The sequence below is a fragment of the Pteronotus mesoamericanus genome, unplaced genomic scaffold, assembly GCF_021234165.1.
Source record: "Pteronotus mesoamericanus isolate MK-2021 breed Mesoamerican mustached bat unplaced genomic scaffold, CSHL_Meso_final scaffold_31, whole genome shotgun sequence".
In the NCBI taxonomy this organism is placed as follows: Eukaryota; Metazoa; Chordata; class Mammalia; order Chiroptera; family Mormoopidae; genus Pteronotus; species Pteronotus mesoamericanus.
In genome coordinates, this window is record NW_026555312.1 from 35491016 (window position 1) to 35505144 (window position 14129).

General features: G+C 38.7%; 1 protein-coding gene across 1 annotated transcript in view; it reads left to right on the forward strand.

Annotated features, from left to right (window-relative positions):
- CCDC138 (coiled-coil domain containing 138) overlaps window positions 1–13288 on the forward strand; it is a 121809-nt gene extending 108521 nt beyond the window's left edge. Inside the window, exons 14-15 of the mRNA XM_054592022.1 lie at window positions 9760–9898; window positions 12933–13288. Of these exons, the coding sequence (XP_054447997.1) occupies window positions 9760–9898; window positions 12933–13098 (305 nt within the window). The 3' untranslated portion in view covers window positions 13099–13288. The remainder of the gene's footprint in view (window positions 1–9759; window positions 9899–12932) is intronic.
- The last annotated feature ends 841 nt before the right edge of the window (window positions 13289–14129 follow it).

A 14129-nucleotide genomic window follows, 5' to 3' on the forward strand; every position in this document is an offset into this window, starting at 1 on the left:
TTGTAATGTGTTGCTGGATGCGGTTTGCCAATATTTTGTTGAGGATTTTATCATCCATGTTCATCAGTGAATTTGGCCTGTAGTTTAGGTTGTTTTGTTGCGTTGTTTATCTGGTGTTGGGATTAGGATGATACTGGCTTCATAAAAAGAATTTTGGAGTCCTCCCTCTTCCTGGATTTTTTGGAATAACCTGAGAAGGAGAGGGCTTAGCTCTTCCTTAAATGTTTTGTAAAATTCTTCTTTGAAACCATCCGTGCCAGGGCTTTTTTGTGCCAGGTATTTTTTGAGTACTGCTTCGATTTCACCTAGTGTTACCAGCCTGTTCAGGCTTTCTGCTTCTTCTTGATTCAGTTTTGGAAGATTATATTTTTCTAGAAACTTGTCCATTTATCCAGATTTTCAAGTTTCTTGGCATATAGTTGTTCACAGTAATTTTTTACAATCCTTTGTATTTCTGTTGTATCAGTTGTAATGTCTGCTCTTTCATTTCTGATTTTATTTATTTGGGTCCTTTTCCTTTTCCTTTTCCTTTTTTTTTTTTTTTTTTTTTTTTTTTTTTTGATGAGTCTGCTTAAAGGCTTGTCATTTTTGTTTATCTTTTTAAAGAATCAGCTCCTGGATTCCTTCAAATTGTTCTTTAGTCTCTGTGTCATTTTATTTGCTCTGATCTTGATTATTTCCTTCCTTCTACTCGCTCTGGGCTTTGTTTGTTGTTGTTTCTCCAGTTCTTGAAGATGTAGTGTTAGGTCATTTATTTGAACTGTTTCTATCACTATGAACTTCCCTCTCAGAACCACCTTCACTGTGTCCCATAGGTTTTGGACTGTTGTGTGTTCATTTTCATTTGTTTCCAGAACCTTTTTGATTTCTTCCTTGATTTCATTATTAACCCAATTAATTGTTTAATATCATGCTATTCAGTCTCCATGATTTTGAGAGTTTTTGAGTTTTTTCCTTGTCGTCCAAGAAAATGCTTGTTTTTGTGTAGTGGACCCCGAGTCATTCCAGAGACTTAAGTGCTGTTGAGGAAAGGGGAAAGTGATTCTCTCTAGAGGAGAATGCCTCAAGCCTTTCTCTGAAGAGGCTCTTATTGAGAAGATACACAGCATGCATGCAGAACTTATCAATCAATGCCTAAAGGCTATATTTACAGAAAACAGAGATCATAGATAACAATTGAAGGAACAGTTGATTGGGACCCTCTGTGCTTTCTGAGGTTGAGTGGTTTTTTGCCTCTCCAGCTTCAGGATGTTTTCTGAGGCATGTTTTCTGAGAGATTTGCCTCAAGTCAGGGTCTGTTAGACGTGCTGAAGTCAGATGGTCATTAAGGTAACCTTCTGAATTTAGGAATTCACTCCTGTTTGGAACTTAAACATCTGGTTTTTCCTTATCAGGGCTTCAGTGGATATAATGCATTCCTTAGGCCAGATTTCCCATGGGAACCCTCGGGATTAGCATTGGACCATGCCTGTCTCCAGCATTCCCAGTTTTCTGGTCAAGACTAACAGGTCCCTTTCAAGGCCTGGCTTGCATGGAGCTACAATTCCTGATACCACACAAAGTGGGCCCCAACAGTTGTGATTTCAATTTTTTTGAATTTGTTGAGGCTTGTTTTGTGGCCTTTCATGTGGTCTCTTTAAAAATGTTCAGTGTTCACTTGAAAAGAATGTGTGTTTTGATTCTTTGGGATGAAATGTTCTGTATATGTCAGTTAAGTTCATTTGATCTAGGGCATTGTTCAGTGCCACAATATCTTTGTTGGTATTTTGTTTGTAAGATCTATCAGTTTTTGTCACTGGGGTGTTAAGTGTGTTGCTGCCTCAATATTTCTTGAAGTCCTCCAAGATATTCCTTATATATTTGGGTGCATATATGTTGGTTGCATATAAGTTTACAATGTTTATGCTTTCTTGATGGATTCTTCTCTTGAGTATCATGAAGTGTGCTTCAGTGTTTCTTTTTATAGCTTTTTTTTGAAGTCTATTTTGTCTGATATAATTATTGCTATGCCAGCTTTTTCCCCCTGTCCATTTACTTGGACTATGTTTTTCCAGCTCTTCACTTTCAGTCTCTGTAGGTTGTTTTCTCTGAGGTGGGGGTCTCTGGTAGGCAGCATTATGTGGGTCATGTTTTCTTATCTATTCAGTTACCCTTTGTCTTTTGATTGGAGCATTTAATCCATTAACATTTACAATTTTTATTGATAGGTGCTTATTCATTTTTCCCCCTTTGTACCTGTGTTCCTCTCTATCTCACTTTTCTTCTTCCTTTTCTTATAGCAGTCCTTTTACTATATTTTGCAGTGCTGATTTGATGGAGGGATATTCTTTCAGCCTTCTTTTGTCTGGGAAACTCCTTATTTTGCCTTCCATTTTAATTAAGAGCATTGCTGAGTAGAGTAGTCTTGGTTGCAGGGCTTGCCTTTCATTACTTGGAGTATTTCTTGCCATTCCCTTCTGGCTTATAGTGTTTCTGTTGAGAAATCAGCTGCTAGCCTTATTGGAGCTCCCTTTTATATTACTTCTTGTTTCTCCCTTGCTGCTTTTAAGATCCTCACTTTGTCTTTAAAACTTGGCATTGTAGTTATGATGTGTCTTGGAGTAGGCCTTTGAGTTCACCTTGACTGGGACCCTCTGTGCTTTCTGAGGTTGAGTGGTTTTTTGCCTCTCCAGCTTCGGGATGTTTTCTGTCATTTTTTGAAACAGGGTTTCTATCCCTTGCTCCTTTTCTCTATGATTCGAATGTTGTTGCGTTTCATGTTGTCTCTCAGTTCCCTTTAGCAATCTTCATATTTTTTTAGTCTTTTTCCATGCAGCTGCTCTACCTGGGTGTTTCTTCCCACCTTGTCTTCCAGCTCACTAATTTGGTCCTCTGCTTCATGCAGCCTACTTGTAATTCCTTCTAGTGTGTTTTTTGTTTCAGAAATTTTATTCATTTCTTCCTTGTTCTGGCTTATAGTTTCTATTTCCTTTCTCATACTGTGGTATTTCTCACCAGTTCCTTGTAGCTGTCTGAATTCCTTGAGCTTCCTTATAACCATTCTTTTGATTCTATATTCAGTAGATTGCTTGCCTGTGTTTTGTTTACCTCTTTTAGTGAGGTGTCTTCCAGTGCTTTCAGTTGCAGGTTCTCTCTGTCTCCCCATTTTAGGTGACTCTTTTTGTTTGTTTCTGCGATTCCTGATGCTTTTCTTTGCCAGCTGTCTTTGTAGAGTGAATTTCTGTGGTAGGAGTTCTCTGGGACTCAGTCATGCGGTCTCTTTGATCTCCTTGCCTGGATGCTCTAGGGTTACCCTTTCTTTCATTTGTGTGGGCTCTCTTGTTGTACTTGGGATTTACCTGTTGGTGACTTCTTTGTTGGTGTGTTCTCCCCTCCAGCGGGCTTACTGGTAGTCACAACTCACATTTTGTCTTGTATGCTGTTGCACAGGTGTTGGTTCACAAAGCAGTATTACCCAACAACTATACCTACACCAGCAGAAAGAACCCCACTACCACATGAGCAATCTGAACCACAATTTAACTAACAATAATGAGGAAGATGAGGGATTGCATCTATTATAAGACATGACAAAGGGAGTATAACTTGACTAGAAGAGGGGAAATGTTACTGAGTGGTAAGAAGGAAGAGAATTGATAAGAGTTAGGATAGAACTTAGGCAAGGAAAGGAAGAGAACAAATTTTTTTTTAAATTTTATTTTTAAATCATGTTTATTATATTACAGTTGTCTCAGTTTTTCCCCTATTGCCTTCCTCCCCCCATCCCACCCCGCCCCGCTCTCCCACAGTGATTCCCACTCTGTTGTCCATGTCCATGTCCATGGATCATTCATACATATTCTTTGTCTAGTCCCTTCTCCTTCTTTCCACCATTGTCCTCCTTCCCTGTCCCCTCTGGCCATTTTCAGTCTGATCCATGTTTCCTTGCTGTGGTTTATTTTGTATGTTATTTTGTTGAATAGATTCCACTTACAGGTGAGATCATATGGTATTTGCCCTTCACAGACTGGCTTATTTTACTTAGCATAATATTCTCCAGTTCATTCATGATGTTGCAAAAGGTAGGAATTCCTCCTTTCTTTCTTTTTTTTGTTGGTCTGGCAGTTCATTCATGTTGTCAGTGCTCTGTTCCTTTTTTATTGCTGAGTAGCATTCTGTGAACCCTTGTTTTTTTTTAAATTTATAAATAATGTTTATTCTATTACAATTGTCTCAATTTTTCCCCCTTTACTCCCCCATCCTGCCCCCACACCCCGCTACCACAGTCAATTCCCACTCTCTTGTCCATGTCCATGGGTCATTCATACATGTTCTTGGTCTAGTCCCTTCCCCTTCTTTCCACCGTTGTCCTCCTTCCCTGTCCCCTCTGGCCATTTTCAGTCTGATCCATGTTTCCTTGCTGTGGTTTATGTTGTTCATTAGTTTATTTTGTTGAATAGAGTTCACTTATAAGTGAGGTCATATGGTATTTGTCTTTCATCAACTGGCTTATTTCACTTAGCTTAATATTCTCCAATTCAATCTGTGTTGTCGCAAAAGGTAGGACTTCCATCTCCTTTCCTTCCTCCCTTCCTCCCTCCCTTCCTTCCTTCTTCCTTTCTTTCTTAAATGCACATTGATTTTATTTTTCTCTTAAATGTCAAAGTTAATTATAAAATACTAAAAAATTTAAATCCATTATAAAGTCTCAGCAATTAAACCAACATGACACCAGCACAGAAATAATCAGGTAGATCAATGAAATATAATGAGCATTCTAGAGACAAACCTATATATCTAACAATGTAATATATGATTAAGTTGATATTTCAAATCAATGGGTTAAATAAGGCTTATTCGACAAGATGCACGGACCACTATTACTTGTAATAAAACAAATATAGAGCCCTGTTTCACACACTATACAAGAAATATTCAGGTGAGTTAAAAATCAATATGTAGACTCTGAGGAGTTTTAGGAGAAAACGCAAACAAACATTTTTCTTACCCTGAAGTAAAATATTCAAACCCAGAAGCCATAAAGTAAAATATTGACAGTATGCCTATATTAAACATTTAAGATTGTACAGTAATATACATATAAAAAAAGTTAAAGGACAAGTAATAGAATAGGAAAGTATTTACAACACATCTAAAAAGGATTAATGGTTTGTTTTATTTTTGGGTGGGGGGAATTCTACAAACATGTAAACAAAAAATGGATAAAGAATACCAAAGAGTCATTTAAAGCTTTTTAAGAATAATAGAAATAGGCAAGAAACATACAAAAACAGGTTTAGTTTCAACAAATAATGAACAATTAAAGTAACATCATTATACAATCAGATTAATGCGTATTAAAAATATTGGTAATATCAAGTATTAGTGACTGTGAAAGGAACTGGGTATTCATAGACTCTTCTTTTTTATCTTAAAGAAATCCCTTTAGCATATTTTGCAGTGCTGGTTTGGTGGAGGTGTATTCTTTTACCCTTCTTTTGTCTGGGAAACTCCTTATTTTACCTTCCATTTTCATTGAGAGCCTTCCTGGGTAGAGCAGTCTTGACTGCAGGCCTTTGCTTTTCATGAATTGAAATATTTCTTGCCAGTCCCTTCTGGCTTGCAGTGTTTCTGTTGAGAAGTCAGCTGCTAGCCGTATCGGGGCTCCCTTATATGTTACTACACCTCTTTCTCCCTTGATGCCTTTAGGATTCTCCCTTTGTCTTTGATATTTGCCATTTTAATGATGATGTGTCTTGGAGTGGGCCTCATTGGAATCATCTTAAATGGGACCGTCTGTGCTTCCTGGATTTGTGTGACTTTTTCTCTCCTCCAATTAGGGAAGTTTTCCATCATTACTTTTTCAATCACGTTCTCTATCCCTTCCTTATTTCTTCTTCTTCTGGTAACCCTATTATACAGATATTATATGTTTCAGGTTGTCCTGCATTTCCCTAAACACCTCCTCATGCTTTTTGAGTCTTTTTTCATTTTCTTGCTCTTTCTGGGAGCTTTTTTCTACCTTGTCCTCCAGCTCGCTGATTAGATCCTCGGCTTCATCTTGCCTGCTTTGGATTCCTTCGGTGTTCTTCAGTTCAGAAATGGTATTATTCATTTCCTCTTGTGTTTTATTGGTAGTTTCTATGTCCTTTTTCATGCTGATATAGTTTGCAGTAATTTCTTCATAGTTTCCCTGTAGTTTTTTGTAATTCTCTCTGAGCTCATTGAGCCTACTTATAACTGTTGTTTGGAGCTCAATATCTGATAGTTACTTGCCTCTATTTCATTTAGTTCTCTTTCTGGGGATTCCTTCTTTACCTTCAAGTAGGGTGTATTTCTCTGTCTTCCCATTATTTGCGAGACTCCTTTTTTTTTTGCTTCTGCTGCTTAAGTTGATCTGTCTTGATTTCCTGACTTTGTGGTGTGAACTTTTATGGTAGGAGACTGCTGTTTTTACTTTCAGGATCTGCCTCTGATGATGTCAGATGTTGTCTCTGTCTGACTTTAGGCAGTCTGTTTGATACTTCCAGGAATGTACTGTCTGTGGCTGTCTTCTTCAGCTGTTACTCTAGTTACTCTACATTCAGCAGGCTGGCTTAGACAGCATACTGTGGGGCAGAGTCCCTCCTGGGGGCAGAGTTACTGGGTCTCTCAGGCTGCTGCCATATGTGGGAGGAGTCAGCACTGGGATCCATCTGGCTACTCTCTCCGTTCCTTCCCCAAAGCCTCCGTCCCTAGTCTTTCCTCAAGTATCTCCAGGCTTCTCTGCTCCCCCTTTAGCCAGGCATCTACTCTCTGTGGCTGCCACTCTGCACTCAGCAGGCGGCTTACACAGCATAGGGCGAGGTGGAATCCCACCTGGGGGCAAGGATATTGGGGCCTCTGACGCTGCTCCCTCTCAGCAGGAGTTGTCTCTGCCTGAGCAACGTGGCTGCTGCATGGGGGATGAGTGAGCACCAAGATCCTGCTGGCTACTCTCTCAGTTCTCTCCCCAAAGCCTCCTCCCCAGTCTCTCCTCAGGTGTCTCTAGCCCACTCTGCCCCCACTTGTGCCAGAAACCAGGGTGAGTGGCTGCAAATAAAAATTTATGCGTTGGCCCTTTAAATTGTTCTTTGCATCTCCAGCTGCCAGACTGTGACAGAGAGCAACCCAGCCTCTTTTCGCAGCTGGCTGTTTTCTGTGTACTTTTTGGGCTCTGGTGCTGTAGGCTAGAGATCCTACTTTTGGTTTAGACCCTGCTGTTCTCTGGGAGAGCCAACTGGCCTTTTCAATATCTGTCTCGTACTGCCACCTGTGGGCACCCCACCTGCCTTCTCGAGTCTCTACCGCACTCCTTACCATTTAGGTTGTGCTAAAGCTGATTCTTCTGTCTCTCTGAGGTTATAAGGCTCCTCTCTCGCTGTTGTTCAGTTGTTAGTTCCAGGTGATTTCTCTGCAATTTAGTTGTAATTCCAGTTTTGTCCTAGAAGGTCAGTGTGACTTACACTCACTCCTCCACTCGGGAGAACTAAATTTAGAATGTAAGTAAAACACAAGAGGGCGATGCGAACTATGGGATAAGAAAGAGAAAGAATATACTATGAGTTTTAAGGGAAAAATGAAAAGGTCCTGAACTAGCGGAGACAAAATTACAGAAAAACTACAGCAGGGTCAATAGCAACAACAGCTGAATGAGGTTTAATAAAAGTGGAATGGGAATGAGAATATTGTAGAAAAGTGAAAAGTGAATATGAGATGTCAACAGTAAAGAAAAATAATTTAAGAGGTTGGGGGATGCAAACTAAAAAGAGTAAAGAGTAAAGCTCAGGTTGAGACTGGGGGGGAAAATGAAATAAAATTCCTCACTTAAGTGATCAAAGCCTGGGGGAAGGTGAAATGGAGTAAGGTAGGGGAGAGTATTCTGTGGGATTTGAAATACAACCAAATAGTAAGCAAATAGGAGTTCCTTTGGAGAAGTACCACAATAACCATGTTATTTCACCCAACTAGCCACTGTTTTCTAATGGTGGAAAAGAAATAAGGCTCTTACAAGAGGTAATAAAGAATGTGGGCTGACTTAAGAAAGAAGAGTGTTTATGTGAGGTTAGATGGAGGAGAAATAAAATGAGAGGTAGGACATGATGTAGTGTGAAATAAAGTTTACCACAACATTAATAAAGCTCAAGAAGATGGCAAAATAGGTTAAGACCAGAGAAGGGTGCTGTGTGGGATTTGGAATAATAATAGTATGATAAGAAGTATAAAATCATAATAAAAAATAGTAAAACAGTAGTGAGTTATTTGGAATATGTGTGAAGTGAAAGAATAAAAATTAAAATGCAACATGAAAGGGAGGAGAAGAAAAAAAACCAAGCAATAAAAACAGGAAAACAAAAAACTAAATAAACAGAAAGAAGAAACAAATTTTTAAAAAACCCTGCAAGTTCTGATGAGGAGCAAAATGAATTTGTGTCAGCTGTTGGTTTTCACCTGACTTCTTTCTGGATGTCTCTGGTTTTCTCTTAGCTCCAGGACTTACTCTCTTACTCTTGAGAAAAAAGAAAGAAAAAAGCCTCCTGCTGATTGTTAAGCCTACCTAGCCGATTTTGCAGATCTTCCTGGTTCCTGCAGGCTGTTGGTGAATGGGCTCTGTTTTTCCTTTCTTGTGGTTCCACAAGGATGGGGGCTCATTCTGGGCTACAGTAATCATACGTGCCAGTTCCAAGTACATGCCCTCAAAGCCCTGTGCACTCTCCACTCTGCACAGTTACACCATGCTGGCACCGATAAGCCACCTTGCTTTGCACCCCTTTGATCGATCCGTGAGGTGCACTGAGTTGGAGTGAATTGTGCCCACACTCCTCCCTCTTTGCTGTCTACACCTCTGTGTGTGTGAGGCCCCTACATGGTGCACTTCAGTTCCCTTTTGAAAAAAGTCTCTGGGTGCCGCTGTCACTGAGCCACTGCCAGCTTTCCATACAGTCCAACTCTGGTAAGTTCAGAGTCTATCTGGGTCATGGGCAGTTGCGACCCACCTCCTCTCCCAACTCTAGGTGCGACCAGGATCTCCCAAATTCTCTGGCATTGTCCTGGCTGGTGACTGTTGCCCTAGCCTGGGTACATCGCTAGCTGTGGGAGCCCTTGTTGCCTTTTTCCCCCCAGAGGCTTTATTTGCCCAGGTCTCCCCTGGTGTGGGTCTGGGACTTCCCTGCCCTGCTATCACTGACTCAGCCCTCCTCCAGTGCCCCCACATCTGCCCCAGGGTCTCCAGTGCCAGGCCTAGCGGCATTCCCCATCAGCCTAAAAAAACCCCTTACCACCTGTTTTGAAGTGGCCGTCACACACTTTGGCTTCTAAACTTCGTGTCAGCTAAGATTCTTTTGGCTGTTAACTTTGTTTTGGGTGCACAAGCAAGTGGACTCAGCTCCCACCTGCATTGCTGCCATCTTTTCCACCCCCCAACAAAATTTTTCATTGCTAATTATTTAAATTCAGCCCACTACTATGAACTGACTCAAGAAATAACTTCCTCCCTCTTTGGTCAAGCATGGAATTTCTTCTAAGTTCTGTTTTAGTAGGAGTTTGATATGGAAAATAATCTTATCTTTGGCTTGCATTGTTCAACAAGAGCTGGTAGATATTTCAATTCTCCAAATGATATTTGCCCGAAAGTTTATGTATGAAATGAATGAAAATCAAATCGGTATTTATAAATACCCTATAGAATTCTCATATTTTGTTTTTTAGTGTGTTTTTTTAAACTATTCCCTACCAGTAAAGCACTGGTATTTTGTTTTGCAGAATCCTTGCAGCCTTTCCTGGAAGCCTGTAGCAACACTTTATTTTTTCGTACTTGCTCTGTGCTGCTTCGAACTCCTAAACTTGATCTTCAAATACTAGAAAAACTCAGTATTATTCTACAGAAACTTTCTAAAATCAGGTAAGAATTTTTAATTTCTAACATTTAAATTTTTTTTATTGTTCAAATACATTTGTCTCCATTTTCTCACCACCACTTTCCTCTGCCCTACCCACCCACCCTCCCTCCCTCATTCCTTCCCCACTTTGGCTTTGTCCATGGGTTGTTTATACATATTCTTGATTTGACCCTTCCCCTTCCTTTCCCTGTTACTCCCCTGTTGCGGGGGGGCGGCACGTTGTGGGGGAGCACAGGGCTTGAGGGTTACTGTCAGGAGCCAGCTGAAAAGGGAGCAGGGCTCTGAATCCCGCAGAGCCCATCCCATGGTTGTCACGGATGGGGGAATAAACATGAGCTGTCTCAAACACTTCTCTGTTTGTTAGGAGAGGGGACATGGCTCTTCCCTCTAAGGGAGAGAAGGCCCCGAACCCCCATGTCCAAAGGCTTTTATTGAGAATCATATACACGGGGTATCCAGCAAAGCTCATCAGTCAATGTCAAGAGCCCATGTTTACAGAAAAGAGATAGAGATCATGGATAACAATTGGAAGAACACAGAGATCTACCTTCGGTCAGGGTCTATGAATAATGTAAATCTGCCCAGTATGAGCCGGTTAAAAACAGAAGAACAAAGCATTCTTAGAGCAACTTACTTCTAGGCCTGACTGTCCTTGGGAATCGCCTGATCCAGTTTAGGGCTGTACTTGCCTTTAGTATTGTTTCAAGCCTGAGCCAGGTGGGTCGGGGAGAGCCACCAAAAGATAAGGAGACTTCTTTCAGATAGAATGGGGACTCCGGCCATATCCAAGCCGAGCTAAGGGGTGTGGGCCTTTTTGCCCTTTCTCCTTGTCCCCCAAGTCCTTGTCTGCTCCCCATACTGGCCGATGTCTGGCTTAAGTCATATCTCCTCGTGAGAGAACTTACCCGTCATCAACAAGTGACCATCACAGGTTCAAGCAGGGGGATTGTGAGGGGGCCAGGGGCGCAGGTTTCATCTCCTTAGTGGCCTGTTTTCCCAAGGTCTCCTTGATTATTTCCAGCCTTGGGACCCTCTTGCCTGTCAGCGGGGTTACAGTCCCTGAAACCAGGCAGGGTGTTCCCCAACACCCCTCTCCCTCCTTCCCTCTCGGTACACCTATAAGTGAAACCTAATCAGCAAAGCAAACAAGCAAGGAAAATATAACTGGCAACATTGAAAGAAAAAAAAAAAAGAAACCGACAGTAATTTCTAACATTTTTTATTGACATATCTTATTGTGATCATTTAGACCTTTCTGAATTCTATACTAGTCTAATTTTGATTAAATCATATTTTTCAATAAACATGTAGAAAATTAAGATTCATAAATGTTAATGTTTTTCTAAGACCGCATACTTAGTGATACAGTAGACTTTGAGTTTTGATCTTAGAATATCTTGTTGTTTCTATTGAATGGACTTTAAATGCCACAGAGTATTTAAAAACAAAGAGCAATTTTTAGGAACCAAGTGATAGTATCAGAACAAATTATTGCATATCAGTAGTCTGTACTACCACAGGAAAAAATTAAAACAGACAATAAAAATATATTTTTCAGGGTCTTATTGATGTACTTAGGTTAGTTTAGAGAATAGAAAGAAGCAGGCAGAAGAGACAAAATAATGTAGTAGAGATTTAAGATAATGTTCATTTTCGGAAATTACTATGGGCTTGCTGGTGCCAGTAATTTGTATTTTATTGTAAGAATTGTAAGCTTTCTTTTTATATTTCCTCTTTTCTCTTATGCACACATTGGTATGATTTTTTTTTAATTATAAATAAAATATGTAGATTTTAAGCTATGTTTTGTTAGACTCTTTGTATAGTCTAATGTTTTTGAGGCAAATCTGAACACTTTTTTAAATAACAGTAAAATTGTGGTTTTGGTTCAGTTCTTCTGACCCTACCTTTCCCTTCAGCCATGATTTCAATGGTAGTGAACCTGGGTATTTTATCAGGCCTCCTTGTACAGCAATAGTAAATATAATGCATCTTAATATTATTTGGTGACATATGATAATGGGCCCATATGTTATTTGGTGCCTAGCACACCATGCCACACTTCAGTAAATTATTAGTTATCAAATTATAACCTCATACTCAATTCACCAAATTATTGGTTTTTATCTGGTATCAATTAAACTTACCAAATCATTGTCTTCCTTTTCTTGAAGACAGTGTACTATGCCTGTCTTGATTTGTAATTAGTAAATTCTCAGTAAGGCCTACTATAGTTTAACTGTGGTGCCAGGAAGCACAATTATATTACTTAGGTTTTATTCTTTCTTAGCTGTTAAATCATGGGGATTTTGTTTGTTTGTTTGTTTTTTAAGTAATAGCCACAAAGTGCAAGTATATACTTGGGCTAAAGTGTTTCACTATCTGTGATGTGTTTTATAGCTTCTGTTTATTTCACACTTAGATAAAGAAAATCAGAAAAAGCTTGAACGAGAGAGTTGAGAATAGTTGATGCTCAAACAATCTTACTTAAAGTAATTATTTAAAACAACAAAGATGAAATTATTTTGTATTAAATGGATGATTATATCCAGTTATTTGATAATTTCTCTCGATATAGATAGAAAATAAGAAATATGTAATCAGATATAATTTTAACCAATTGATAATAAAGTTACTGACTAGTCATTAGAGGATGGTTGAAAAGGTCTTTTGGAGGAAAGACAAAAGGTAAATCAATATTCTACTACTTTAAAAAGCCCAGCTTACTTAAAATAAGATAATCAAGTATTTGACTCTTTTTAGCTGTTAGGAAAAGGCAATTATCAATGTAGGGCGAATAGGGTGCAGTTTTCAGGATTATGAAACATTTTCTTTTTTCTTTGAATACTTTTTCACTTTAGCATATCTCATAAACCTGTTTTGTTTGTCTTGCCATGCTAATTCTTTAATTACCTATTTTCTTCACTACTTTTAAAAACATTCCATTTTTTCACACTTACACATTACTTCTCAATGTCATTACAGATGAACTCCTTAAGTGTGTGTAATTAAATTAATGTACTCATTCTTTTACAGGAGTAATAAAAAGTTCTTTGAACTCTTTACAATTCAACTGATGCTTCAGGAAATACAAAGGACAACACATCCAGAGCATGCCTTTCTCTGTATTAACCTAAATTCAACTCTGTTTAATTTGGGTTTAACAAAATGCAATTCTCTGGCCTCCGATGGAAGCCATTAGACAGACTTTTTACTGTTTCATATATATTATATGTGTGTTGCTTATTTGTAAGATTGCAAAAATCATCAAAGTAACGAAAAGTGTACTGAGCAAAGTTTTAAGTAGCATCATCTATCATGAAAAATAAAAAAAATAAATTTTTAAGTTTAAAAATAAAATCTGAAATTTATGAAATATTACAGTTCAACTAAGGTAGTGCAAAATAGAATTTCCAGAATTAATGACACTGGGGTTATTTTTTGTAAAACTGCTTTAGAAAAGTTCTTAAAATTATGTGATTATTTAGAATAAAACTGGTGTTTATGTTGGAACAGAGTTAGATCACATTGTCATTCTGTTTTCTTAATAGATTAGAAATCACCCTGACTGGTGTGGCTCAGTTGGTTAGGCATTGTCCTCAAAAGCAAAAGGTCGGTGGTTCAATTCCAGGTCAGGGCATGTGCCTAGGTTGTGGGTCTGGTCCTTAGAGCTCATGTGAGAGGCAACTGAATGATGTTTCTTGGTCACATTGATGTTTCTCTCCCTCTTTCCCCCTTCCTCCCCTTCTCTAAAAAATAAATAAATAAAATCTTTAAAAATATATATTAGAAATCTCTCCTTTTGAAAATAAAAGTACATAATTTTTAACTGCTGTCTATGTGTTGTAACTTTTCTGTATATTCTAGATTCACAAATACTGATATTTTATTGTGCTGTTCATGGAACACTTCAGCAAAAGAATTTTGATTTTTTTCTAGTTTTATTTTTCCAAAATAATTTATTGAAAAGATGTATGCACAAATAAAACAAATTGACACTGAAAAGTAAAAATTTCATAATTTCAACACCTACACCCAGAGATACCTCCTACTGTGGCCAAAGATGAGTGGAATAACCAGAAACAAAACTATTCTATCGTTGATACTTCAGAAAGTAGAATAAGTGTTAAGAGAAAAAAAGACCCGTTCTCTCAGAACACAGAATACCTAGAGATGATACCAGTAAGAGAGTGGATGCCAGGTGGTAGAATAGAGATTGACACTTCAGCATGG